The sequence below is a fragment of the Heterodontus francisci genome, chromosome 18, assembly GCF_036365525.1.
Source record: "Heterodontus francisci isolate sHetFra1 chromosome 18, sHetFra1.hap1, whole genome shotgun sequence".
Classification (NCBI taxonomy): Eukaryota; Metazoa; Chordata; class Chondrichthyes; order Heterodontiformes; family Heterodontidae; genus Heterodontus; species Heterodontus francisci.
In genome coordinates, this window is record NC_090388.1 from 2,753,773 (window position 1) to 2,778,869 (window position 25,097).

Genomic DNA, 25,097 nt, shown 5'->3' on the forward strand with positions numbered 1-25,097 from the left:
ATTCAGAGTGTTGAGCACATAATCTAGGCTGACACCCCCAGTGCAGTACTGAGGGAGTGCTACACTGTCAGAGGTGCCGTTTTTTGGATGATATGTTAAATCGAGGTCCTGTCTGCCCTCTCAGGTGGATGTAAAAGATCCCATGGCTACTATTCGAAGAAGAGCAGGGGAGTTCTCCCCAGTGTCCTGGTCAATATGTATCATTCAACCAACATCACTAAAACAGATTATGTGGCTATTTATCACATTGCTGTTTGTGGGAGCTTGCTGTGCACAAATTGGCTGCTGTGTTTTCTACATACTAACAGTGACTACACTTCAAAACTACTTCATTGGCTGTAAAATGGTTTGGGATGTCCTGAGGTCATGAAAGGCACTATATTAAAGCAAGTTCTTTCATTCTTTTTGGTCATATTGCATTTTTAGCAGCTTTCTTTGTCTGAATAATTAGCTGGGAGGATCCGAGTCTTTGTTTGACATTATTAATATTTCTATGTTAAGAAATGTATAGAAGAACAATTAAATATTGACCATTTTTTCTCAGAACTGTGAATACAATTCTTGTCCTAAATCATTGCTCGATTTAAATATTTCTTGCACTGTCTGACATTAATAATTAAACAATTTAAAGACTGTGATCTTAGGACGGAATTATGCAAGTGCATTTGCTTGGCTCAGAATCTTATTCCTTTGCCTCTTGTCGGGAAAAGGGCAAAAATAATAGCAAAAAAGAATCTGATTGAAAGATAATGAACGTGAATAGATCAGGTAGCTAAAACCACACCGACCAAAAAATAGACATTAATGCCATTGTGACATGAAGGCAGAATCTTAACAGAAGTGATTCCACAGGGGAGATGGTGACATAGTGGTAATGTCACTGAACTAGTTAGTAATCCAGAGGCCCAGACTAATGCTCTGGGGGCACCAGTTCAAATCCCACCACGGCAGCTGGTGGAATTTAAATTCAATTAATTAATAAAAATCTGGAATTGAAAGCTGGTCTTAGTAATGGTAACCATGAAACTATCATCAATTGTCATAAAAACCCGTCTGGTTCACTAATATCCTTTCGGGAAGGAAATCTGCTGTCCTTACCTGGTCTGGCCGACATGTGATTCCAGACCCACAGCAATGTGGTTAACTCTTAACTGCCCTCTGAAATGGCCTAGCAAACCACTCAATTGTCAAGGGCAATTAGGGATGGGCAACAAATGCAGGCCTTGCCAGCGATGCCCACATCCCATAAAAGAATAAAAGAATTTCTTATTGCGTTGATGATTTGAACTCAGGAGAGGGACCGAGTAAACTGTTTCTCTTAGTTACTGCAGCACTACAATAAAACGTTGCAGGTTCCACATTTACAGGAGCCATTTATTATGGCTTGAGTGATCCCAGATTCTTGTAGCTTTACAAATGGCAAATATAAGACTTAATTACAGAGGCCTTCCAGTTTGAGATGAGCAGCAGACTATAGTAAAGTGTATGTAACTGAGAGGGCACTTCAACATGGAGGCACAAACTCACCAACTTCTTTAAAAATTCAAATAAATAATAGGAAAAACTGCCAGGCCACCAGTTTGGTGGGACGGGGATGGGGGTGGGGCAGGGGATGGGGGCGGGGCAGGAGGTGGGGGTGGAATCCCTCTACAGGGCAGCCTTTGGCTAAACCTGCACCCATGAAGGCAGGGAGGGCATGTAGGCCTACCTGGAACCCTGCCCCCCCCCACCCCTGGTTTGCCACTGGGTGCCTGACTCCAGGCAGTTAAGCTGCTCCCCGTCGCATCGGGAAACTGGAGGCTGACTGGAAAATCCCAGTCGGCCTCCTCTCAGTGCCCTTAACAAGGCTCTTAATGAGCCTAATTGGCTGCTCGCCCCTCCTAGGAGCAGACAGTTCTGCCGGGCCCCTAACCCTCCTCCCCTAAAATGGTCGGGAATGGGGTGGGGAAACCAGCACGCCAGCTGCTGGGAACAGGGTTGGGAAACCAGCACGCCAGCTGCTGGGAACGGGGTGGGGAAACCTGCACGCCAGCTGCTGGGAACAGGGTGGGGAAACCAGCACGCCAGCTGCTGGGAACGGGGTGGGGAAACCTGCACGCCAGCTGCTGGGAACAGGGTGGGGAAACCAGCACGGCAGCTGCTGGGAACGTGGTGGGGAAACCAGCACACCAGCTGCTGGGAACAGGGTGGGGAAACCAGCACGGCAGCTGCTGAGAACAGGGTCGGGAAACCAGCACGGCAGCTGCTGGGAACGGGGTGGGGAAACCAGCACGCCAGCTGCTGGGAACAGGGTGGGGAAACCATCACGGCAGCTGCTGGGAACCTGGTGGGGAAACCAGCACGGCAGCTGCTGGGAACGTGGTGGGGACACCAGCGTGCCAGCTGCTGGGATCGGGGTGGGGAAACCAGCACGCCAGTTGCTGGGAATAGGGTGGGGAAAGCAGCATGTCAGCTGCTGGGAACAGGGTGGGGAAACCAGCACGTCAGTTGCTGAGAACGGGGTGGGGAATCCAGCACGTCAGTTGATGTGAATGGAGTGGGGAAACCAGCACGTCAGCTGCTGGGAACAGGGTGGGGAAACCAGCACGCCAGTTGCTGGGAATAGGGTGGGGAAAGCAGCACGTCAGCTGCTGGGAACGGGGTGGGGAAACCAGCACGCCAGTTGCTGAGAACGGGGTGGGGAATCCAGCACGCCAGTTGCTGGGAATGGAGTGGGGAAACCAGCACGTCAGCTGCTGGGAACAGGGTGGGGAAACCAGCACGCCAGTTGCTGGGAATAGGGTGGGGAAAGCAGCACGTCAGCTGCTGGGAACGGGGTGGGGAAACCAGCACGTCAGCTGCTGAGAACGGGGTGGGGAATCCAGCACGCCAGTTGCTGGGAATGGAGTGGGGAAACCAGCACGTCAGCTGCTGAGAACGGGGTGGGGAAACCAGCACGTCAGTTGCTGGGAACAGGGTGGGGAAACCAGCACGTCAGTTGCTGAGAACGGGGTGGGGAAACCAGCACGTCAGTTGCTGGGAACAGGGTGGGGAAACCAGCACGTCAGTTGCTGAGAACGGGGTGGGGAAACCAGCACGCCAGTTGATGTGAATGGAGTGGGGAAACCAGCACGTCAGTTGCTGAGAACGGGGTGGGGAAACCAGCACGCCAGTTGCTGGGAATGGAGTGGGGAAACCAGCACGTCAGTTGCTGAGAACGGGGTGGGGAATCCAGCACGCCAGTTGCTGGGAATGGAGTGGGGAAACCAGCACGTCAGCTGCTGAGAACGGGGTGGGGAAACCAGCACGCCAGTTGATGTGAATGGAGTGGGGAAAGCAGCACGTCAGCTGCTGAGAACGGGGTGGGGAATCCAGCACGCCAGTTGCTGGGAACAGGGTGGGGAAACCAGCACGTCAGTTGCTGAGAACGGGGTGGGGAAACCAGCACGTCAGCTGCTGAGAACGGGGTGGGGAAACCAGCACGTCAGTTGCTGGGAACAGGGTGGGGAAACCAGCACGTCAGCTGCTGGGAACAGGGTGGGGAAACCAGCACGTCAGCTGCTGAGAACGGGGTGGGGAAACCAGCACGCCAGTTGCTGTGAATAGGGTGGGGAAACCAGCACGTCAGCTGCTGGGAACAGGGTGGGGAAACCAGCACGTCAGTTGCTGGGAATGGAGTGGGGAAACCAGCACGTCAGCTGCTGAGAACGGGGTGGGGAAACCAGCACGTCAGTTGCTGAGAACGGGGTGGGGAATCCAGCACGCCAGTTGCTGGGAATGGAGTGGGGAAACCAGCACGTCAGCTGCTGGGAACAGGGTGGGGAAACCAGCACGTCAGCTGCTGGGAACAGGGTGGGGAAACCAGCACGTCAGCTGCTGAGAACGGGGTGGGGAAACCAGCACGCCAGTTGCTGTGAATAGGGTGGGGAAACCAGCACGTCAGCTGCTGGGAACAGGGTGGGGAAACCAGCACGTCAGTTGCTGGGAATGGAGTGGGGAAACCAGCACGTCAGCTGCTGAGAACGGGGTGGGGAAACCAGCACGTCAGTTGCTGAGAACGGGGTGGGGAAACCAGCACGTCAGTTGCTGGGAATGGAGTGGGGAAACCAGCACGTCAGCTGCTGAGAACGGGGTGGGGAAACCAGCACGTCAGTTGCTGAGAACGGGGTGGGGAAACCAGCACGCCAGTTGATGTGAATGGAGTGGGGAAACCAGCACGTCAGCTGCTGGGAATGGAGTGGGGAAACCAGCACGTCAGCTGCTGAGAACGGGGTGGGGAAACCAGCACGTCAGTTGCTGAGAACGGGGTGGGGAAACCAGCACGTCAGTTGCTGAGAACGGGGTGGGGAAACCAGCACGCCAGTTGATGTGAATGGAGTGGGGAAAGCAGCACGTCAGCTGCTGAGAACGGGGTGGGGAAACCAGCACGTCAGCTGCTGGGAACAGGGTGGGGAAACCAGCACGTCAGTTGCTGAGAACGGGGTGGGGAAACCAGCACGCCAGTTGCTGTGAATAGGGTGGGGAAACCAGCACGTCAGCTGCTGGGAATAGGGTGGGGAAACCAGCACGTCAGCTGCTGGGAACAGGGTGGGGAAACCAGCACGTCAGCTGCTGGGAACAGGGTGGGGAAACCAGCACGTCAGCTGCTGAGAACGGGGTGGGGAAACCAGCACGCCAGTTGCTGTGAACAGGGTGGGGAAACCAGCACGCCAGCTCTGGGGAACGGAGTAGGGAAACCAGCACGTCAGCTGTCTCCAGTAAGTCTAAGCCCCATCCACCTCTGTTCCCAACCTCAGCGGGGCCCGAAAATCCTGACTAACTGTTGCTTAAACAGTTGCAAGTTTTCACCTGCAATACTCTATTGGAGGGTCCATGCCCTGGGTTCATTCCTCTTTGTGTGACGAGGAACTTCCTGATATCAGATTTGACTTTGTCTTTTACTAGTTTGAACCTGTGATCTCTTGTCCCAATTCTGTATTTCAAGATAATATTTCAAACATATCCTTTCCATACATTTAACTAGTTCATGTACCATTGTAAAAGACACCTTTTTTCCAGTCTGAAATGCCCAGGTTTCTCTAGTTAGCTGATGGTTTATCTCTGCATGGCCTCCAGTTCTTGAATGTGTGCCCTGTGTCTTAATGACCGGATGCAGCTAATAAGCTATAGGCTAGCTGGAGCCTGTACAGTTTGATCATGAAATTCCTCAGGACTTGCACCCGATGATATGAGCCTTTCAAGAGCTGCAGCAGCCGTGTCATAACTGCAGCACTTTCCTGCATTACAACAACAACTTATATTTATATAGTGCCCTTAACATAATAAAAGACCCGAGGTGCTTCACAGGAACATTATAAAACAATGTATGACACTGAGTCACATAAGGAGATATTAGGTCAGGTGACCAAAAGCTTGGTCAAAGAGGCGGGTTTTAAGGAGTGTTTTAAAGGAGGAAAGCGAGGTGGAGAGGTTTAGGGAGGGAATTCCAGAGCTTAAGGCCCAGGCAGCTGAAGACATGGTCGCCAATGGTGGAGCGATTAAAATTGGGGATGGGCAAGAGGCCAGAATTAGAGAAGCGCAGAGATCTCGGAGGGTTGTGGGGCTGGAGGAGATTACAGAGATAAGGAGGGGTGAGGCCAGGGAGGGATTTGAAACAAAGATGAAAATTTTAATATCAAGTTGTTATTTGGCCAGGAGCCAGTGTAGGTCAGCGAGCACAGGGGTGATGGGAGAACAGATTTGGGGTGAGTTAAGATACGGAAAGCAGAGTTTCGGATGACCTCAAGTTTACAGAGAGTAGAATATGGGAGACCAGCCAGGACTGTGTTGGAACAGTCAAGTCTAGAGATAACAAAGGCATGAATGAAGGTTTCAGCAGCAGACGAGCTGAGACAGGGTGAAGTCAGATGTTGTATCAGAGGTGGAAATAGGCGGTCTTAGTGATGGCATGAATGTAAGGTTGGAAGCTCATCTCTGGCTCAAATGTGACATCAAGGTTGTGAACAGACTGGCTTAATCTCAGACTGTTGCCAGGGAGAGGAATGGATTCAGTAGCTAAGGAAAGGAGTTTGGAGCAGGGACTGAAAACAATGTCTTCAGTCTTCCCAATAGATTGGAGGAAATTACTGCTTATCCAGTATTGGATGTCAGATAAGCAGTCAGATAATTTAGCAATAGTGACTAGACTTTGTAAGTACTTCCTTGGCCAAAAAGCACTTTGAACGTCCACAGATCCTGAATGGTGTTGTAGAAATGCAAATCTGTTTCACTCTGTCTGACATCATTGAAAGGAAATTCCAACTTGCATAATAAAAGATAGTTTCAAAAAGTTAAAATGTTGGGCAAGAAACCAGGCAGGACAATATGCAAATTGAGGTAAGTGCATTAAATCAAAAAATATTGAGCTGGGCGGAGGACATTTAATAATGTCCTGATTCAGCTTCTAACACCAATGTGGGAAATATGATGTATCTTCAGTCACTGCCTTTAACCATTAGCCTTTTCTCATTGTATTTGGTGATTCTCATGGTGCTACTCTGATTAATAATTGTGCAACCACTCTGAGTTATTTTATACAGGGCAAACTTCAGCAAAGGTAGCCCCCAGATAGTCGTGCAAAATTGTACCAAGGCATCTAATTAAGTGATGGCTCTGTAGCTTAATACAGCATGGACGTGACTGGGTTAAATGGCTGATTAAGGGTTTCTCTCTGTTTTTCCAGTTGGGATGATAGCAGTTCGATCAGCAGCGGTCTCAGTGACACACTTGACAACCTTAGTACTGATGACTTGAACACAACCTCATCTGTCAGCTCTTACTCTAACATCACTGCCTCTTCCAGGAAGAATACCAGAACTCAGGTACATATTCTGCATAAAACCCCTTATGCAAATGAAGTTTAATGCAGGTGTACAAGAAACAAAATGGAGAAAATTCCAACAAGTGTAAAGTATTTTAGATTTCATACATTTATCTTTCTTGAGCTGTTGAGACATGAAGGTAACGATTTGGATCTAGAAATAAAGCTTATTTTCCCTAATGTTGCTAACAGCTTGTTATTATATAATGCTTTTAACATTCCAAAGTGCCTCGCAGTTGAGGGTTAGACCTGAGTATGAGGGAGGATGGTGGGGGGCAGTAGGGAGGGTGACCAGAGGCAGTGTTGGTTTTCAGACAGGTTTTGAAGGTGGGGAGGGATGAAGTAAGGCTGAGAGGCTTGGGGAGAGTCCTTCAGATGGATGAAGACTTGGGCAGCAATGGTGGAAGGAGCAGAGACAGAAGCACAGTAGACCAGAGCTGGAAGAGGAGAATGGATCATCAAAGGATGTAGGGCTGGAGGGGATTACAAAAGTAGGGAGGGGAGATATTTAAAATGTAAAATGGTACAGGCCTTTTGTACACTCCTGTGCCCAGTCTGTGGGGATCGCATTGGAGCTCTGGGAACTCTGCCATCTCAGACCAATTTATTGAGTGTGGTGCTATCCTTACATCTTAATCTTTGAGCTAATGTTCTTGAGGCCGGCACTGATGTTGCCAAAGGCTGTTGGGCTTCTGTCGTTAAAGAAAATTTTTTGATTTAAATGCCAATAGATGAATATTTCAAATATTCCTCAATACACTCCAGATGTGGGGAGTAGCTCTTCTGCTGATTCATCCACAGGAATGCAGTCCCCCATCACAGCACAGAAGGAGGCCATTCGGTCCATCATGCCTGCGTCAGCTCTTTGAAAGAACTATCCAATTAGTCCCTGCTTTTCCTCAAAGTCCTGCAAATCTTCTTTTTCAAGTATTTATCCAATTCGGGCAGGGAAGCTATTGGAAAAAATTCTGAGAGACAGGATTAATCTCCACTTGGAGAGGCAGGGATTAATCAGGGATAGTCAGCATGGCTTTGTCAGGGGGAGATCGTGTCTAACAAACTTGTTTGAATTTTTCGAGGAGGTGACGAGATGTGTAGATGAGGGTAAAGCAGTTGATGTAATCTACATGGACTTCAGTAAGGCTTTTGATAAGGTCCCGCATGGGAGATTGGTTAAGAAGGTAAGAGCCCATGGGATCCAGGGCAATTCGGCAAATTGGATCCAAACTTGGCTTAGTGGCAGGAGGCAAAGGGTGATGGTCGAGGGTTGTTTTTGCGAGTGGAAGCCTGTGACCAGTGGGGTACCACAGGGATCGGTTCTGGGACCCTTGCTGTTTGTAGTGTACATTAATGATTTAGACATGAATATAGGAGGTATGATAAGTACGTTCGCAGATGACACGAAAATTGGTGTTGTCGTAAATAGTGAGGAGGAAAGCCTTAGATTACAGGACGATATAGATGGGCTGGTAAGATGGGCGAAGCCGTGGCAAATGGAATTTAATCCTGAGAAGTGTGAGGTGATGCATTTTGGGAGGACTAACAAGGCAAGGGAATATACAATGGATGGTAGGACCCTAGGAAGTACAGAAGGTCAGAGGGACCTTGGTGTACTTGTCCATAGATCATTGAAGGCAGCAGCACAGGTAGATAAGATGGTTAGGAAGGCATATGGGATACTTGCCTTTATTAGCCGAGGCATGGAATATAAGAGCAGGGAGGTTATGATGGAGCTGTGTAAAACACTAGTTAGGCCACAGCTGGAGTACTGTGTACAGTTCTGGTCACCACACTATAGGAAGGATGTGATTGCACTGGAGAGGGTGCAGATGAGATTCACCAGGTTGTTGCCTGGGCTGGAACATTTCAGCTATGAAGAGAGACAGGATCGGCTGGGGTTGTTTTCCTTTGAGCAGAGAAGGCTGAGGGGGGACCTGATTGAGGTATACAAAATTATGAGGGGCATAGATAGGATAGATAGGAAGAAACGTTTTCCCTTAGCAGAGGGGTCAGTAACCAGGGGGCATAGATTTAAGGTAAGGGGCAGGAGGTTTAGAGGGGATTTGAGGAAAAATGTTTTCACCCAGAGGGTGGTTGGAATCTGGAACGCACTGCCTGAAGGGGTGGTGAAGGCAGGAACCCTCACAATATTTAAGTAGTATTTAGATGAGCGCTTGAAACGCCATAGCATACAAGGCTACGGGCCAAGTGCTGGAAAATGGATTAGAATAGATGGCTGGCACAGACACGATGGGCCGAAGGGCCTGTTTCTGTGCTGTCTAACTCTATGACTCTAATTCCCCTTGTAAAAGTTATTATTGAATCTGCTTCCATTGCCCTGTCAGGCAGTGCATTCCAGATCACAACTTGCTGCATAAAAAAAGTTCTCTTCATCTCCCCCTCTGGTTCTTTTGTCAATTCTCTGAAATCTGTGCCCTTTTTGCTCCTTATCCCTTGATGTCCTCACGGAACAAAAATCTGTTGATCTCATCTTGAAGCTTCAATTGACCCTTTGCATTGCACTCAGCTTTTTTGGAGAGTCCCATTTGACAGGCACAAAATGTGAAAGGCATTTTTATTCCCAATCCTCATTCCTCGTTAGCATAAATGAAAAGGAAACAAAATACTAGCCACTGATGTATAATCCTTACTTTATTCGATATCTTCTCACAGCCTAAACCAGACACAGAGAAGCACTCGACATCGGAAAATGAAACTGCTTGGAGCGGTGAAGAATTGAAGAAGCCCGAGGAGGGACTAGACACGCTGAAGATGGACTCGAGTGAGAAATGGAAGAGAAACCCCTCTGATTTGTCTGATGATTCCGAGAAAGGGCAAAGGTCATCTCTGGCCCTGTCTCAAACTGGATCCTGGCGGCGGGGCATGACGGCGCAGGGAGGGGTCGCCACACCTCGGAACAAGCACCCCTTAAAAACACCAGGTAAGAGCTCAGAAACAATCCATTCAATTGGGTATGAAGAGGCCTTTTATTGGATTTGTGGCATGAGCATGAGTGAGAAAAGATGTCCTATTTGTGGTGGAACTGAGAGGGTACAGCTATCAGCATAGATTGAAAAAATTGGGGCAGTTTTCTCTTGAAAGGAGAAGGCTGAGGGGTGACCTGATAGAGGGCTTTGAAAATATGAAGGGCTTTGATAGGGTAGACATAGAGAAGATGTTTCTACTTGTCAGTGAGACCAAAACTAGGGCCCATAAATATAAGATAGTCACTAATAAATCCAATGGGGAATTCAGGAGAAACGTCTTTCCCCAGAGAGTGGTGAGAATGTGGAACTCGTTACCACAGGGAGTGGTTGAGGTGAATATAGATACATTTAAGAGGAAGCTGGATAAACACATGAGGGAGAAAAGAATAGAAGGATATGTTGATGGAGTGAGATGAAGAGGGATCGGGGTAGGTTTGTGTGGAGCAGTATGGACACACAGAGACAGCATTATGGACTGTTGGGCCAAATGGCCTGTTTCTGTTCTGTAAATGCAATGTTTAATATTTAATGTGCTTGTTCTAGGAAAAACAGAAGATACAAAAGTTTCAGAGAAGGGAAAAGTGTCCCTAAAAGGCACAAGCACTCAACATTCTCCCTCAGAGGCTGGAAGGAGCAGCGGAGATGAAGGAAAGAAGCCACCATCAGGGATTACACGCACTTCCACTGCGGGCTCCTTCGGATTTAAAAAGGCCGGTGTCTGCTCATCCGCTGTCACAAGCGCCAGCGGAGTCATAGTGACCAGCGGGTCAGCCACCCTGGGAAAAGTGCCCAAGTCTTCTGGGATCCCCAGCAAGTCACCCTCCGTGAGAAAGACAAGTCTGGATGGGTCCCAGAACCAGGAGGATGGGATTCTGCTGATCAGCTCCAGGACTAACCTGCAGTATCGCAGCTTGCCGCGACCTGACAAGTCTAATACTGGCAACATAGCCAGCCGTGGCGGGCACCGCTCCAGTACCAGCAACATTGATTCCAATGCTGGCGGCAAATCAGTCAGCACCACGGCCTCCAAGCTAAGAGAGCCATCCAAAGTAGGGTCGGGCCGCTCCAGTCCCATTGGCATTGCTCAAAGCGACAGGGAGCGCGAGAAGGCGGCTGTGGTGTCAGACCCAGAAAGTATGTCGCTGTCAAGTTCTCCAAAATCCAGCCCGCCCTCCATGAACAACAGTGGAACTTCAGGATTGAGGCAACAGGGTTCCAAATATCCTGATATCTCCTCGCCCACATTCCGCAGGTTAGTGACGACACCAGCCGGAACAGTTTGCGCAGGTGGCTTACTAGCCCCTTGGATTTCATAGCACTCTGTGCTGTAGAATTTGTTTCTTTTTCTTGTACAACCAGACGAGTGGAGGTTTCTGAGCTTGAGCCCGCCAGTCAATTGTATCTGTCCATCACAGATAAGATATTCTGTTCCCAGTGTTGGTAACGCTGTCTGAAGGACATGAAAGTTCTTCTTAGAGTTTGGAAAAGCTACGAGTGAGAAATCAGCTCACAAGGGTACATGGCTTGGAGAGTTGGGACTCCAGTGTTATAACCCTATCTCTGACCCACACTGTCTTTGAGTGGAAGCACAGGGTCGCAGAATTAACTCTGTTGCCCACTCCATAACAGTGAACTGTTTTCCAGCTTGTAACAGATTCCCATTGATGGTTGGAATGAAGACAAAGTTTTCTTGTCTTTCCAACTGGTGATTATGTTGAGGACTTGTTATTTACCATAATGCATCATCTAGGACATTCAGGAATTCCATTTTTCTCATTTCTCCTTAGGATATGGGTGACACTGGGAAGCCAGTAGACACCATCCAGTGCTGTTAGGGAAGGGAGTTCCAGGATTTTGACAGTGAAGGAACATCAATATATTTCCAAGTCAGGATGATGTGTGGCTTGAAGGAGAACTTGCAGGTGGTGGTGTTCCCATGCATCTGCTGCCCGTATTCTTCTAGGTGGTAGAGGTCGTGGGTTTGGAAGGTGCTGCTGAAGGAAGCTTGGTGTGATGCTGCAGTGCATCTTGTAGCTGGTACACACTGCTGCCACTGTGCGTTGGTGGTGGAGGGATTGAATGTTTAAGGTGGTGGATGGGCTGCCAGTCAAGCAGGCTGCTTTGTCCTGGATGGTGTCGAGCTTCTTGAGTGTTGTTGGAGCTGCACTCTATGTGCACTTATGTGGCTGCAGTTTCCTCTTTTTCTCTTTTATGTGCTAAAGTGAAGCAAGCTTAGACTGTTCAAATTCAGCTTCTAATAAGTTTCAGAGCATAACTCTAAAGCTGTCCATAACGTGGCAGCTGAGCAAAACCTTGTGGATTATATTTTTGTGGAAAATGGTCTGTCAGCACTCATGTGATGGGCTGCACTTCTATGAGTTTGACGTTAAGCTGCATTGTTGTGGAAGAGCACAGGGAAACTTTCCTGTTCATTTAAGCAGTGATTTTGTTGAAAGTACAAAAAGGTACTTGCTTAGAACTGTCATATTTCACCTTTGCAAGAACCAAATCTACCCACAGTTAAGAGGATAAGCATTTAAAAGCAATGGGACACGGTGTAAGTGATGTTGGGTTTCCTTTGCCTGATTTATTACCACAGTAGATTATAGTTTGATTGCTCTGGTACTAAAGTGCACCTTGGTATATACCAGCTTCCAGAGCAGAATGTATGTTTCAAAGTGGAAGGTCCTTGAAGTGAAATTGTTGAGATGTTTTTGGGTCAATTAGAAGTTTGGCTGGCTTTCCTTTTTTAATGAACATAGGAACAGGAGGAGGTTATTCAGCCCATCAAACCATTTGATTAAATCGTGGCTAATCTGTATCTTAACTCCAACTACCCGCCTTGATTCTGTAGCTCTTAATACCCATACCCAACAAAAATCTGCCATTCTTGTTTTGAAATTTTCAGTTGATCCCCGGCTTCACAATTTTTTGGGGGTGAGAGTTCAGATTTTCACTGCCTTTTTGTGTGAAGAAGTCCTTCCTGACATCACCCCTGAATGGCCTGGCTTGAATTTTAAGGTTCTGCCCCCTTGTTCTGGACTCTCCCCACCAGAGAAAATAGTTTCTCTCTATCGACCCGATCGAATCCTTGAATCATCTTAAACCCCTCAATTAGATCATCCTTTAATCTTCTAAATTTAAGGGATAAAAAGCCGAGTCTGTGTAGAGCCTTTCACAACCTCAGAACATCCTACAGCATTTTACAGCCAATTAAATACTTTGAAATGTAGTCACTGTTGTAATGTGGGAAAAGCGGCAGCTAATTTAAACACAGCAAGATCCCACAGACAGCAATGTGATAATGACCAGCTAATCTGTTTTTTCATTGATGTTGGTTAAAAACTCCCCTGCTCGTCTTCAAAACAGTGCCATGGGATCTTTTACACCTGTGGGTCTTAGTTTAACGTTTTATATGAAAGACGGCACCTCCGACAGTGCAGCAGTCCCTCAGTAGTGATACTAGGGACAACAGCCTAGATGCTTGTGGACTTGATTTGTGTGTAATTTTTAAAACGCTGATATTTATTTTGCTTCGAAAGACCAATTCCTCCTTGGGACATCATTTACTGTCACAAGAACCTGGCTTAGTTTGTTTTATTTCCCTTTTTCCATAGGCTGTTTGGAACGAAAACTAGTGGGAAACCAGGCAGTGGGCCTAGTTCAGAGTCAGTGAAGAGCTCTACCATCATGGCGAACCCTCATGCCTCGCTGACTCGACAGGGCAGCCTAGAGTCTCCTTCGACTGGGACAGGGAGCATTGCCAGTGCTTGTGGGCAGATCAGTAGTGGAGGGAGTGGCTCACTGGCATGCAAACCTTCGGAACTGCCCACAGAGGGAAGCAGTCTGAGCCAGTCACTGGCATCTAGCCCAGCTTCACTGCACTCTTTGACCTCCAGTGGGCACCAGTTGACAGCAAGCCTCAGCAGTTCTCCTGGAGGCAGTAAGGACACTCTCAGCTATCCTTCCCTGACCAGCCTGCACACCAGCTCCGAGTCGATCGACCTCCCATTCAGCCACCATGGCTCATTATCTGGACTGACCACAATGCCCAAAGGGGAAGTGCAGAACCTGCTAATGAGGACTGGAAGCGTCAAGTCGACACTCTCAGAGAGGTGAGCTGGAAACTCTCCTGCACTCAAAATGTACAGATCAATAAGAAACCTTTATAAAACATTGGTCAGGCTCCAGATGGAGTATTGTGTTCAATTCGGGGCATCACACTTCAATAAACATGTCAACGTCTTGGAGAGGGTGCAGAGGAGAGCTACTAGAATTGTACCAGAGAAGAGGGACTTTGCTGTCTTTGATTGCTTGTATCTGATTCACTGTTACTGTTCTAAATTTTCCTTCCAAAGTGGTAGCTCTGGATGTTTGAGGGAACTTCTTCAGTCTCTTCACAATATATCAGTTATGTGGAGGCAGGAGAAGCTGGGTTTGTTCTCTTTAGAGCAGGTTAAGGGGAGAGTTAATCGAAAATGTTTGAAATTATGAGGGTTTTTATAGAGTACAAAAGGAGAAACTGTTTCCAGTGGTAGGAGGGTCAGTAACCAGAGGACACAAATTTAAGTTCATTGGCAAATAACCATAGGTGACATGAGGAGAATCTTTTTTACACAGTGAGTTGTTGTGATCTGGAACGCGCTGCCTGAAAGGGCGTGGAAGCAGATTCAATAGTAACTTTCAAAACCGTGTGAGAATGTGCTTAAAATGCAATGAGCTACCATACAACATCCCACAATAAAAATCCTGGAGGTTGTCTTATATTGTTCAAAATAAAACCTTCCTTATACTGTATATTGATCATGGATAGGATTGCCAACCTCCCAGGATTGCCCCGGAGTCTCCAGGAATTAAAGATTAATCTCCTGGACGCTGCTTGTGAGCAAGCTTTATTAACAGGGGCATAGAGTACAAGAGCAAGGAAGTTATGCTGAACTTGTATAAGCCACTAGTTTGGCCTCAGCTGGAGTATTGTGTCCAATTCTGGGCACCGCACTTGAGGAAAGACGTGAGGGCATTAGAGAGGGTGCAGAAAAGATTCACGAGAATGGTTCCAGGGATGAGGAAATTCAGTTATGAAGATAGATTGGAGAAATTAGGACTGTTTTCCTTGGAGAAGAGAAGGCTGAGAGGTGATTTGAAAGAGATATTCAAAGTCATGAGAGGTCTGGACAGAGTAGATGGAGAGAAACTGTTCCCACTCATGAAAGGATGGAGAACGAGAGGGCACAGATTTAAAGTATTTGGTAAGAGAAGTAAAAGTGACATGAGGAATATTGGACATGAGGAAAAACTTTTTCACGCAGCAAGTGGTTAAGGTCTGGAATGCGCTGCCTGAGAACGTGGTGGAGGCAGGTTCAACTGAAGCATTCAAAAGGGAATTAGACAGTTATATGAAAAGGAAGAATGCGCAGGGTTATGGGGAGAAGGCAGGGGAATGGAACTGAGGGAGTTGCTCTTTTGGAGAACCGGTGTAGACATGATGGGCCGAATGGCCTCCTTCTGCGCTATAACAATTCTGTGATTCTGTGATTTTCTGTCCTGTTATCTAGAACTATGCAGGAAATCACAAAGATAATCTCATTCATCCCGTCTTGTCATGACCATCTAGCTTTGGCAGTTGCAGAAGGGTTTAGAGATAATTGTGATCTCGGGTGACTTGGCCTCATGTCACATCAGGGGCAATTCCTTCTGGATAGCAAGCCATAATTTTGAAATCAAAACTCTCCAATTAAAGGTTGAGTCAGATAAGATAAGAAATTCCCAGCTGCTATTTATTTGAAGCGCTGAGTTTTGACATACACTGTAGCAGTTCAAGTCTTCAATCGGGCTGAGCTCAAAGCATCTGACCTTGAGTCCTTTATATGAAATTATGACGGGCATTCAGCCAACAGCAAACAACTGCCATACAGTGTTTGTAGCACATGTGCCTGTTGCTATGCTAAGGGCCATTGGATTGTCTGAGGGCAGCAAATTCCGAGAGAGAAGAGCCCACATCCCAAATGGAGTGAACCTGACTGTCTAATATTCTCCAAACTTTAACAATCCGATAGACCTCTTCCTGCAGTGCAGGCTATCTCTTCAGAATCACTATACACAATAGATTCATTCCTCTGAACTACTAGTCAGTGTTCTTGTCCAAATGTAATTTTTTTGTAACAATGAGTGAGGGGAGATCTGATAGGGGTGTACAAGACTATGACAGGTTTAAATAAGGTAGACAAAGAAAAGCTGTTCCCATTAGTTGATGGTACAAGGACTAGGAGTCACAGAGTTAAGTTTTTGGGCAAGAGATGCAGGGGGGATGTGAGGAAGAACTTTTTTACTCAGTGAGTGGTAATGACCTGGAACTCACTGTCTACGAGGGTGGAAGAAGCGGAGATAATGAATGATTGCAAAAGGAAATTGGATGGGCACTTGAGGGAAATAAACTTGCAGGCCCACAGGAACAGAGCAGGGGAATGGGACTGACTGAATTGCTCTACAGAGAGCTTGCATGGACTCGATGGGTCGAATGGCTTCCTTCTGTGCCATAATGACTCTAATTTCTTTTTTGTTTACCAAGGTGAGAGGTTTCAGTTCCCGCTTTTGTCACCCAGCACTCCCCATCGGGCATGGTGCCACTAAATGCAGGGTAAGACTCCATCCGCTCTACCCTGATGATAGGTGCCAGATAAGATTATGCCAGTTCTTGGAGATTTCATTGAATGTTAGCCCTGGCTCAGTTGGTAGCACTCTCACTGGCAGAACTCCCCTGCTCTTCTTCATAATATTGCTGTGGGATCTGTTACATCCACCTGAGAGCACACAACGCCTCAGTTTAATATTTCATCCAAAAGATGACACCTCCGACAGTGCAGCACTCCCTCAGTATTCTACTGGGAGACTCAGCCTGAATTTTGTGTTCAAGTCCCTTAAGTAAGGCTTGAGTCATAACCTTCTGACTCCAAGGAAAGAGTGCTACCCACTGAGCCACAGCTGACAATAGTAAATCTCCTAAGCAATGCCCCCTGCACTTTACACAAGACCTCGCGATCAACCCTGTAAAGATGATATCGAGAAGAGTGTAGGAGTTCCTACTTGTGAAAGTTTGCGAATCACATTTTTTTTGGGCGATGTTAACTCTTTCCCTTTTTTGTCCCCTTCTTCCTTCTGTTCACACTATCTTTCTATCATCTTGACTATTAGTCCACTCTGTTTCCTTGTTAATATTCCTCAGTGTCGCAGGATCACCCATTCTCGGAAGCAAGACAGGTAAATCCGTCGCTGAAGTCTCGAATCTGCAATCAAGTTATGTTAGGCTAAAAGACAATGTATTAGCTGCTTCCTAAAAACGAATTTAAAATTTTAAAAGCGGTTGTTCTCTGAATAAATTCTCCCAACACAGAGCCTCAACTGCTGGGAGATCATGACTATAACTTGGTCACATGCCCTGACCACGATTAACTTTATTGCAGGTAAAGTCTCAGGGAATATCCATGCAGATTCCTGACACACAATCCTGGTGACTCCTCGTCCAGTCCGACTAGTGTGGGCATGGGGCTGATTTGATTGGTTGAACTGGACCATGAATGCCTAAAAGAGGGTGTCCTTAGCGTCGACCGGAATTTCGGGCCCACTGTGTCTAACTACAACAGTGGGTCCTCTAATTTACTTACCAGAGTTTTTTCTGCAATCTCACCTTGATATGATATTGTTGCCTTGTCTCTGACCCAAGCAAACCTGGGTGGACTCCGAGCTGAAAGTACAGGATCATGAAATTCTATCTATCATGTCAGTTTGGCCCAGTCAGTAGTGCTTACAGCTCTAAGATAGAAAGTTGTGAGTTTAAGCCCCACTTCGGTACAGAAACAAGGCTGGTCCTGAGGATGTACTGTATTGCTCCAGGCATCATTCTTTGGCTTGGGTGCTAAACTGAGATCTTGTCTCCCTGCTCCACTGGTTTCAATAAGCTTTAAAGAACCTACGGCACTATTTAAGGGAAGAGCAGCGAGATCTCCCAGTAATAAAAACAAAAAGTACTGGAAATACTTAGCAGGTCTGGCAGCACCTTTGGAGAGAGAAGCAAAGTTAACGTTTCAGGTCTGTGACCTTTCCCCCAGTATCCTGGCCAACATTCCTCCTGCAAATAAGACCAGCAAGAGCAGCCTTAACTGGTCATTCATCTCATTGCAGTCCATGGGACCTTGCTCTGCAAATTGCCTGCGATTTTAACCTACATGACAACATTGACTAGACATCAAAGCATTTTACAGGAAATGTAATTTTTGATGAAAGATGATTGCCAGAAGAACCATGAGGGAGATGAGGAGAGTTTTTTTATGCAGTGAGTTGTTGTGATCTGGAACGTGCTGCCTGAAAGGACAGTGGAAGCAGATTCAGTAGTAACTTTCAAAAGGGAATTGGATAAATATTTGAAAAGGAGAAATTTGCAGGGCTGTGGGAAAAGAATGAGGGAGTGAGACTCATTGGACAGCTGTTTCAAAGAGCTGTCACAGGCAGGATGGGCCAAATGGTCATCTCCTGTGCTGTGTGATTTGATGATTCAATGATTCCCTGCAATGTTTAATTGGTGACACTGCTTATTAAGTAACATTGTAACCTCTTAGCATGTGCTTTGCTTTTCAAATCACTGCATTAACAGGGAGAAAGAATTGGTTTGGGAATGTAGATGCCTCAGTTCAGAGGCCTGCTGGTTAATCTCGCTAGCTTTTCTCTTTGTAATGGTCCATCACTTCCCTTTGTCATGCCCTGTTCTTCATCCTGCATGTGCAAACTAAGCAGCTCTGTCTTCCTCTGTCACTGTGTTTTATTCTCAATACATCTTGCCTGAAATGATCACAAAGAGTTAAAAAGGTGATAGTGAACATGTGACTCCTTCCCCCGCTCCCCCCCCCCAACCCCGCCCCTCCGTTACTGTGATCCTGAGTGCCCCTCAGCTTTGTGAAGAGGATTGAGTAGAATGGGCCTATTCTCTCTGATGTTCAGAAGAATGAGCTGTAATCTCATTGAAATGTAGAAAATTCTTAAGGGGCTTGACAGGGTGGTTGCTGACATACTGTTTCCCCTTGCTGCCGAAGCTAGACCTAGGAGTCCTAGTCTCAGGATAAAAGGTCAATCATTTAGGACTGAGATGAGGAGACATTTCTTCACTCAGAGGATTGTGAAGCTTTGGAATTCTCTACCCCAAAGAGCTGAGGATGTTCAGTCATTGAGTATGTTCAAGGCTGAGATCGTTAGATTTTTGGGCACTAAGGGAATCGCGGGATATGGGGATCAGGCGGGAAAGTGGAGTTGAAGTTGAAGATCAGCCATGATCTTATTGAATAGTGGAGCAGGCTCGAGGGGCCGAATGGCCTACTCCAGCTCCTATTTCTTATGTTCTAAGAGGATCAGGCCAGCAGTGTGCATTCTGGGACAAGCAAGTTGTCCTCAACTCAAGGACTGGCATGGATGTAAGAATGATGGTGAACAGGAGGTCAGGTAAAGACCTGATTGGTCCATCCAGCCTTGTGCATTATGTAATGTACACTCTCCCCACTTCCCCCACGCCACCACACCCGAAAGCCTTGTGATCTCTGAGGAGAGACAAAGACTTCATTCACACAGCTCCAATAGCTCAATCCCACACACCATCATAGTCATTAACATCTCTTGGTGTAGCAACGACTCTCTTTATTCTTCAAAGTATTCAGATACATGACGCAGAGTTCCCTTCTGCTTGTTTTAACTTTGTTGCCTTTATTCTGATTTTAAGTGGATTTCTTCAGTGTTATATATAACCCTACTGAGCTATCTACATGGGCACCAACTGAAAGAAAATGCACTCTTTTTGCACTAACTGACTAACCGAATGTTATTTTATTTTTAAGGTTGACAGCACATAAATGTCTGGTGTTGATGTCTTACTTGTTTTTGTTGTTTGCTGCTAGTGATTTCTCTTTGTTTTAACAGTGTGCAACTAGATCGAAACACACTACCTAAAAAGGGACTAAGGTAGAGCGGTTTTTAGTACTGTTTATTAATCAGACTTGGCGTGTGTATAAATCAATGTCCTCTGGTAGTGTCAGTCTAGTTCCTGATAGGCAGCATTTCACAGCACAAAAACTGCCATTAATTTGCCATTAATTGGCACAAATTTGGAAAACCTGCTCGGTGTGGGTGAGGAGGGTTAATGGGAAAAAATGGCACTCAGTGAATGATTCGTGGCAACTCCAACTGCACCCATATCTGAGCGAGGACTGACACTGCCAACACAGAGTGGAAAACACAGACATTCTCCACTTTTAATCACCATAGTTCACACAAATAAAGTTACTTAAAATGTGCATTGTTGCTGCCCTTTGGTGTTCTTGCAATGTTTTGATGTGATACCTGTTTGTGAACTGCTTTGTCATATGCTGCTGATTCTAAATGGAACTATCAAGGAAGCTCTTGGAATCACTTCAGCTTTCTTGTTATGATGGAGAAATTAAAAGGCCTCCTTTCCTGCATCCAAATCACCAAAGCAAATGAGCGAGAAAGTCTTCATGCCTGGGACAAACAGTGAGAGAATAGGGCTAATTTGGGGCATTAGTTACAAACTCCACGTTTTACCCCTCATTTGGATGGTCTTAATGTTTTGTCGCACAGGTCTGAGGGGAACAAGGCTGTACTCGGGATTTCCTGCTCATCTGGAGATTCTTTATATGTAGCGTTTACCCGACAGGTTGCAGCTGATTGTGTACGTGGTAGTGTAGTGTTTACGTTACTGCACTAGTAAACCAGCAATCCTACATTCAGCATCAAACGAATGAGTATTCAAATCCCACCAACGTGATGTGAGAATTTTAATTCAGTTAAACAAAGTCTGGAAATAAAACATTGCAACTAGTAACAGAGATTATGAAGCTGTCAGATTGTTGTAAAAACCTAGCTGGTTCACTAACATCCTTTCGGGAAGGAAGCCTGCTGTCCTTACCCAGTCTGGCCTATATGCAAACTCAAGTCCACACCAATGTGATTGACTCTTAACTGCCCTCTGAAGCTGCCGAGCAACTGGGATAAAGAGTAGACTATATGATTGACAAAATTGGTAGCTGGGTAAACATTTAAAAAATAATGTTGTGAACTGTGGAGAAGTGGGACTAGAAAAAACAGTGCACTCCTCCCACCTCTTCTTCTTTGGCCTCCTTGTCTCGGGAGAGACTCCTCCCACCTAGGTTATAACAAAAGTGAAACTAATTCTTCAAGCAAACAATTGAGGGAAGGTGGGGATGAGAGGGAAAATGGAATGAATATAAATGGGTGGTTGATGGTCGGCGCGGACTCGGTGGGCCGAAGGGCCTGTTTCGGTGCTGTATCTCTCTATGACTCTATGACAACAAGGAAAAGCCGTGGAGTTGTATCAAAGCACTAAGAATGGGAATTAAATGGCATTGATACTGACATCACAAGAGGGAATTTTTTTAGAAAAGTAGGCCAGCAAGTTTCCTTGTACAATTTTGGGTGGATTCACAGCCTCAGCAGGTCCAGAAACTCCCTCAAATTTCTTCCCTACCCTGACAGGCAATCTACTTGCTTCCCTGACAAAAAACAATTAAACTCTGATTGACCTTCGCCTGTGTTTACTTAATAACAATTAGACCTTGCAGCATTAAAGGATAACAGAAACAGGCCATTCAGCCCATCTGGTCCACGTCAGTATTTATGCTCCACATGAGCCTCCTGCCCCCCTTTTTTTCATCTCACTCCCATCAGCATATCCTTGTATTCCTTCACTCTCACATGTTTATCCAGCTTCCTCTTAAATGTATCTCTACTATTCACCTCAGTCACTCCCTGTGGTAGTGAGTTCCACATTCTCACCACTCTCTGGATAAAGAAGTTTCTCCTGAATTCCTGTTTGGATTTATTAGTGACTCTTATATTTATTGCCCCTAGGTTTGGACTACATCACAAGTGGAATCATCATCTCTACGCCTACCCTATCCAACCCCTTCATAATCTTAAAGATTTCTATCTGGACACTCCTCAAGCTTCACTTTTCCAGAGAAAAGAGCCACTAATTAGGTCCTTTTATATAAAGTTTATATTTTTAATTAAGTCATCGTGAAAGATCTTTTCATTGCATACTGTGGAAATAAATGAGCAGGGACTTTTGCTTACTTAAGCTTGTTTCTTTTTGTTTATGCTGTTCATAAACATTCATCAAAACACCACAAATTGGTTTTGTGGTCCAATTATTTTGACAGGACTGCAACCTCACATTATTCTGACTGTTCTTTTTCCTCAATGGCTTTTCCTTGCTGTCTGCTTGAAGAAGTAGTTTCACCTTTGTTATAACTGAGGTGGGAGGAGTGCACTGTCTTTTCTAGTCCCACTTCTCCGCAGGTCACAACATATATTTTAAAAATGTTTACCCAGTTACTGATACGGTCAATCATATACTCTACTCTTTATCCCAAAATAAAATACACCAACCAGGTTTCTTTAAAAAAAAAAATTATCAGTTTATTATCAAACAAGATTTATCCGGTAACAAAGCAAAGCGTTAACACACAGATTGAAATATGAAAGTTCCCTTTTTAAATCCACCCCACACACACGTACACTTAGAATAAAAATACAGAAATTCTCTCTGCAGAGGTCTGTTACAAAAAAAGACCAAAAAAGAATACTTTGGCCAAATACTTGCTAATTCTTGAAGAAAAAAAAGATGATATGGAAGGAAGTCAGTTGTCCCTTTTGGTCTGGCATCCGGGTATATCGAGAAAGGTCACTGGGATCTTTTCTAAAGCAGTTCTTTTCAGGCAGTGTTGACAAGTAATCTGGCTGGTTTTTCCAGCTTCCCAGGATAGATGCAGCACCAGGGATTTTAGCTCTCCCACACTGGATCTTTTGACGGTTTCTTCAAAGAGGTAGAGAAAGAGATGAGCTGGGTGTTTTTTCCTCGGGAAGTTGATCTCCAACTGTCTTTCAAACAGTTCACACCCCAAACAGAAAGTCAACCTCCTGATCTCCATAAACCTTGACATGTGGCTTCTCTGTAAACATCTTCCCCAGGTCACCAAGATGTCTGTTGTTTATTGAGCTTAAAGCGCATGATTTCCAGCACAGGTTGTTTTCAAAAACATCTCAAGTGTCCTTTCAGTGAACCTGGTTAAAAAAAAAACACATCCATGGAATCTTTTCAGTTTTGACACAAGTCCTCAAAAAATAAAATATAAAAAAATGGAAGCACTATTGTAACACCTTCTATCTTAGAACGAGGTTGCACCAAGTTCCATTCATCCAACATCCCCTGTCCTCGCTGACATACATTACCTTCCGATCCACCAACACCTCGATTTTAAAATTCACATCCTTGATTTCATATCCCTCTGTGACCTCTCCTCCCACTATCTCTGTAATCTTCTTCAGCCCTGAGATCTCTGCATTCCCCAAATTCTGGCCACTTGTGCATCCCCAACTTCCTTCACCCCACCATTGATATCTGTGCCTTCAGGTATCTAGGCCATATGCTCTCCCTAAACCTCTGTACCTCGTTACCTCTTTCCTCCTCTAAGACACTCTTTAAAACCCACCTCTTTGATTCAGCTTGTGGTCACCTGATTAGGTTCCAGTGAAAAGATTTGGGATCTTTTATGATTCTGAAGATGTTGTATATAAATTTAAGTTGTTGTAATAATGATGGATCTGCTCAGTGGTGGAAATGTTTAAAATTTGCTTAAAAATATCCCCTTCAGGTATACCCCATCATCTCGCCAAACAAACTATGAGGAAGGCAAGGAATGGCTTCGTTCTCACTCCACTGGAGGCCTTCAGGACACAGTCAGCCAGTCACCTCTGCCCTCGCCTTCTGCCATCTCGTCCCCTTGTAGTGGGACATACAATTTTACTCATTTAGGTGAGTGAAATCATTTGATCAATCAATACTCCTTGGTGCCGCTGATCCAGTCTATCAGAGGGACTGGGTAGATCGTGACTTGATGTGACAATGTAAAACTGGCAGTAGAGAGTGGACTGTCTGTTTTTATATCTCTCCCATTGACTTCACTGGAAATAACAATGGGGAGAGGTGTGAAATGGGCTGCTGTTTTGCTATTACTCGCTTTACAGGATCATTGCAAGGTCACAATCGAGCTCTACTATCTCTTCCACTTTTAAAAAGGGTTGGTGTAATTGTACACTTGCAGGTAACACATATTAAAGACTTGAAGCTCCCATCAAGTGACTCTATCTCCGAGCCTTGCTTCTTTGGAAAGTGGATTGCCTGCTGGAATTAACTCCTAAAAAGTGCTGGAGAGATTGTTTGTGTGACCATTTTGCATGAACTGTCCCTCAACAAGTTGCTAAGTAATTGCCTTTAAAAACAAGGTGGAATTGGATTCAGTTTGTACCCTGTTCTGATATTGATGTTTTTATCATTAACTTATATAACTACACATCAGGGGAAATTGAACAGGTGAGCCTCTTTTCTCCAGAAAAGAGAAGGCTGAGGGGTGACCTGATAGAGATCTTTGAAGATTTTGAAGGGGTTTGTTAGGATAGAGTTAGAGAAGATGTTTCCATTTTGGTGGAGTCCAAAGCTCAGGGCTATAAATATAAGCCAGTCACTAATAAGTCCAGTAGAGAATTCAGGAGATGCGTCTTTCCCTGGAGAGTGATGAGAATGTGGAACTCGCTACTACAGGGAGTAGTAAATACATGAATAGGAAGGGAATAGAGGGATATGGGCCCCGGAAGTGCAGAAGATTTTAGTTTAGGCAGGCATCAAGATCGGCGCAGGCTTGGAGGGCCGAATGGCCTGTTCCTGTGCTGTACTGTTCTTTGTTCTTTGGTTAAGGTGAATAGCTGGATAAATATGAGGGAGAAAATAAGATGGGAAGAGGTTCTTATGGAGCATAAACAATGGCATGAAACAGTTGAGCTGTCTGGCCAGTTTCTCAGCTGCGTATTTGATGTAATTCTATGTAAATGAGGACTCGATGATTTGACATTTTCAGTGGGCTTTACAAGTTAAATCTGTAGATTCATAACACTATGGGAAATCCTTTTGAAAAGAACGGGATTACTGCAGAGAAGTTTAAGTGTCAGTGATGCACTTCATCTATCTGGCAACTCAAGAAATTCATCATAACCTATTTATCAATTCAGTATCCTGAGACACGTATTATTTAAAGAAGCTGTTGTGTTACCTTTGTAATTCAAGGTAACCGTTTCTATCAGATAGACACTTAACAAAGGAATTTTAACTCTTCCCAAATGGAAGGAAAGAGGATGGGTGG

The 25,097-nt window shown here is 45.6% G+C and overlaps 1 protein-coding gene across 5 annotated transcripts in view; it reads left to right on the plus strand.

The window, feature by feature from the left end:
- The window catches only part of nav3 (neuron navigator 3), a 361,431-nt gene that overhangs the window by 185,435 nt on the left and 150,899 nt on the right, over positions 1-25,097 (plus strand). For 4 of the 5 annotated variants that reach the window (XM_068050100.1, XM_068050099.1, XM_068050101.1 and 1 more), the window contains 7 exons: positions 6,701-6,839; positions 9,512-9,779; positions 10,369-11,077; positions 13,443-13,940; positions 17,017-17,082; positions 19,783-19,824; positions 23,556-23,716. In XM_068050100.1, the coding sequence (XP_067906201.1) occupies positions 6,701-6,839; positions 9,512-9,779; positions 10,369-11,077; positions 13,443-13,940; positions 17,017-17,082; positions 19,783-19,824; positions 23,556-23,716 (1,883 nt within the window). The remainder of the gene's footprint in view (positions 1-6,700; positions 6,840-9,511; positions 9,780-10,368; positions 11,078-13,442; positions 13,941-17,016; positions 17,083-19,782; positions 19,825-23,555; positions 23,717-25,097) is intronic. The other variant, XM_068050098.1, reaches the window with a different exon arrangement.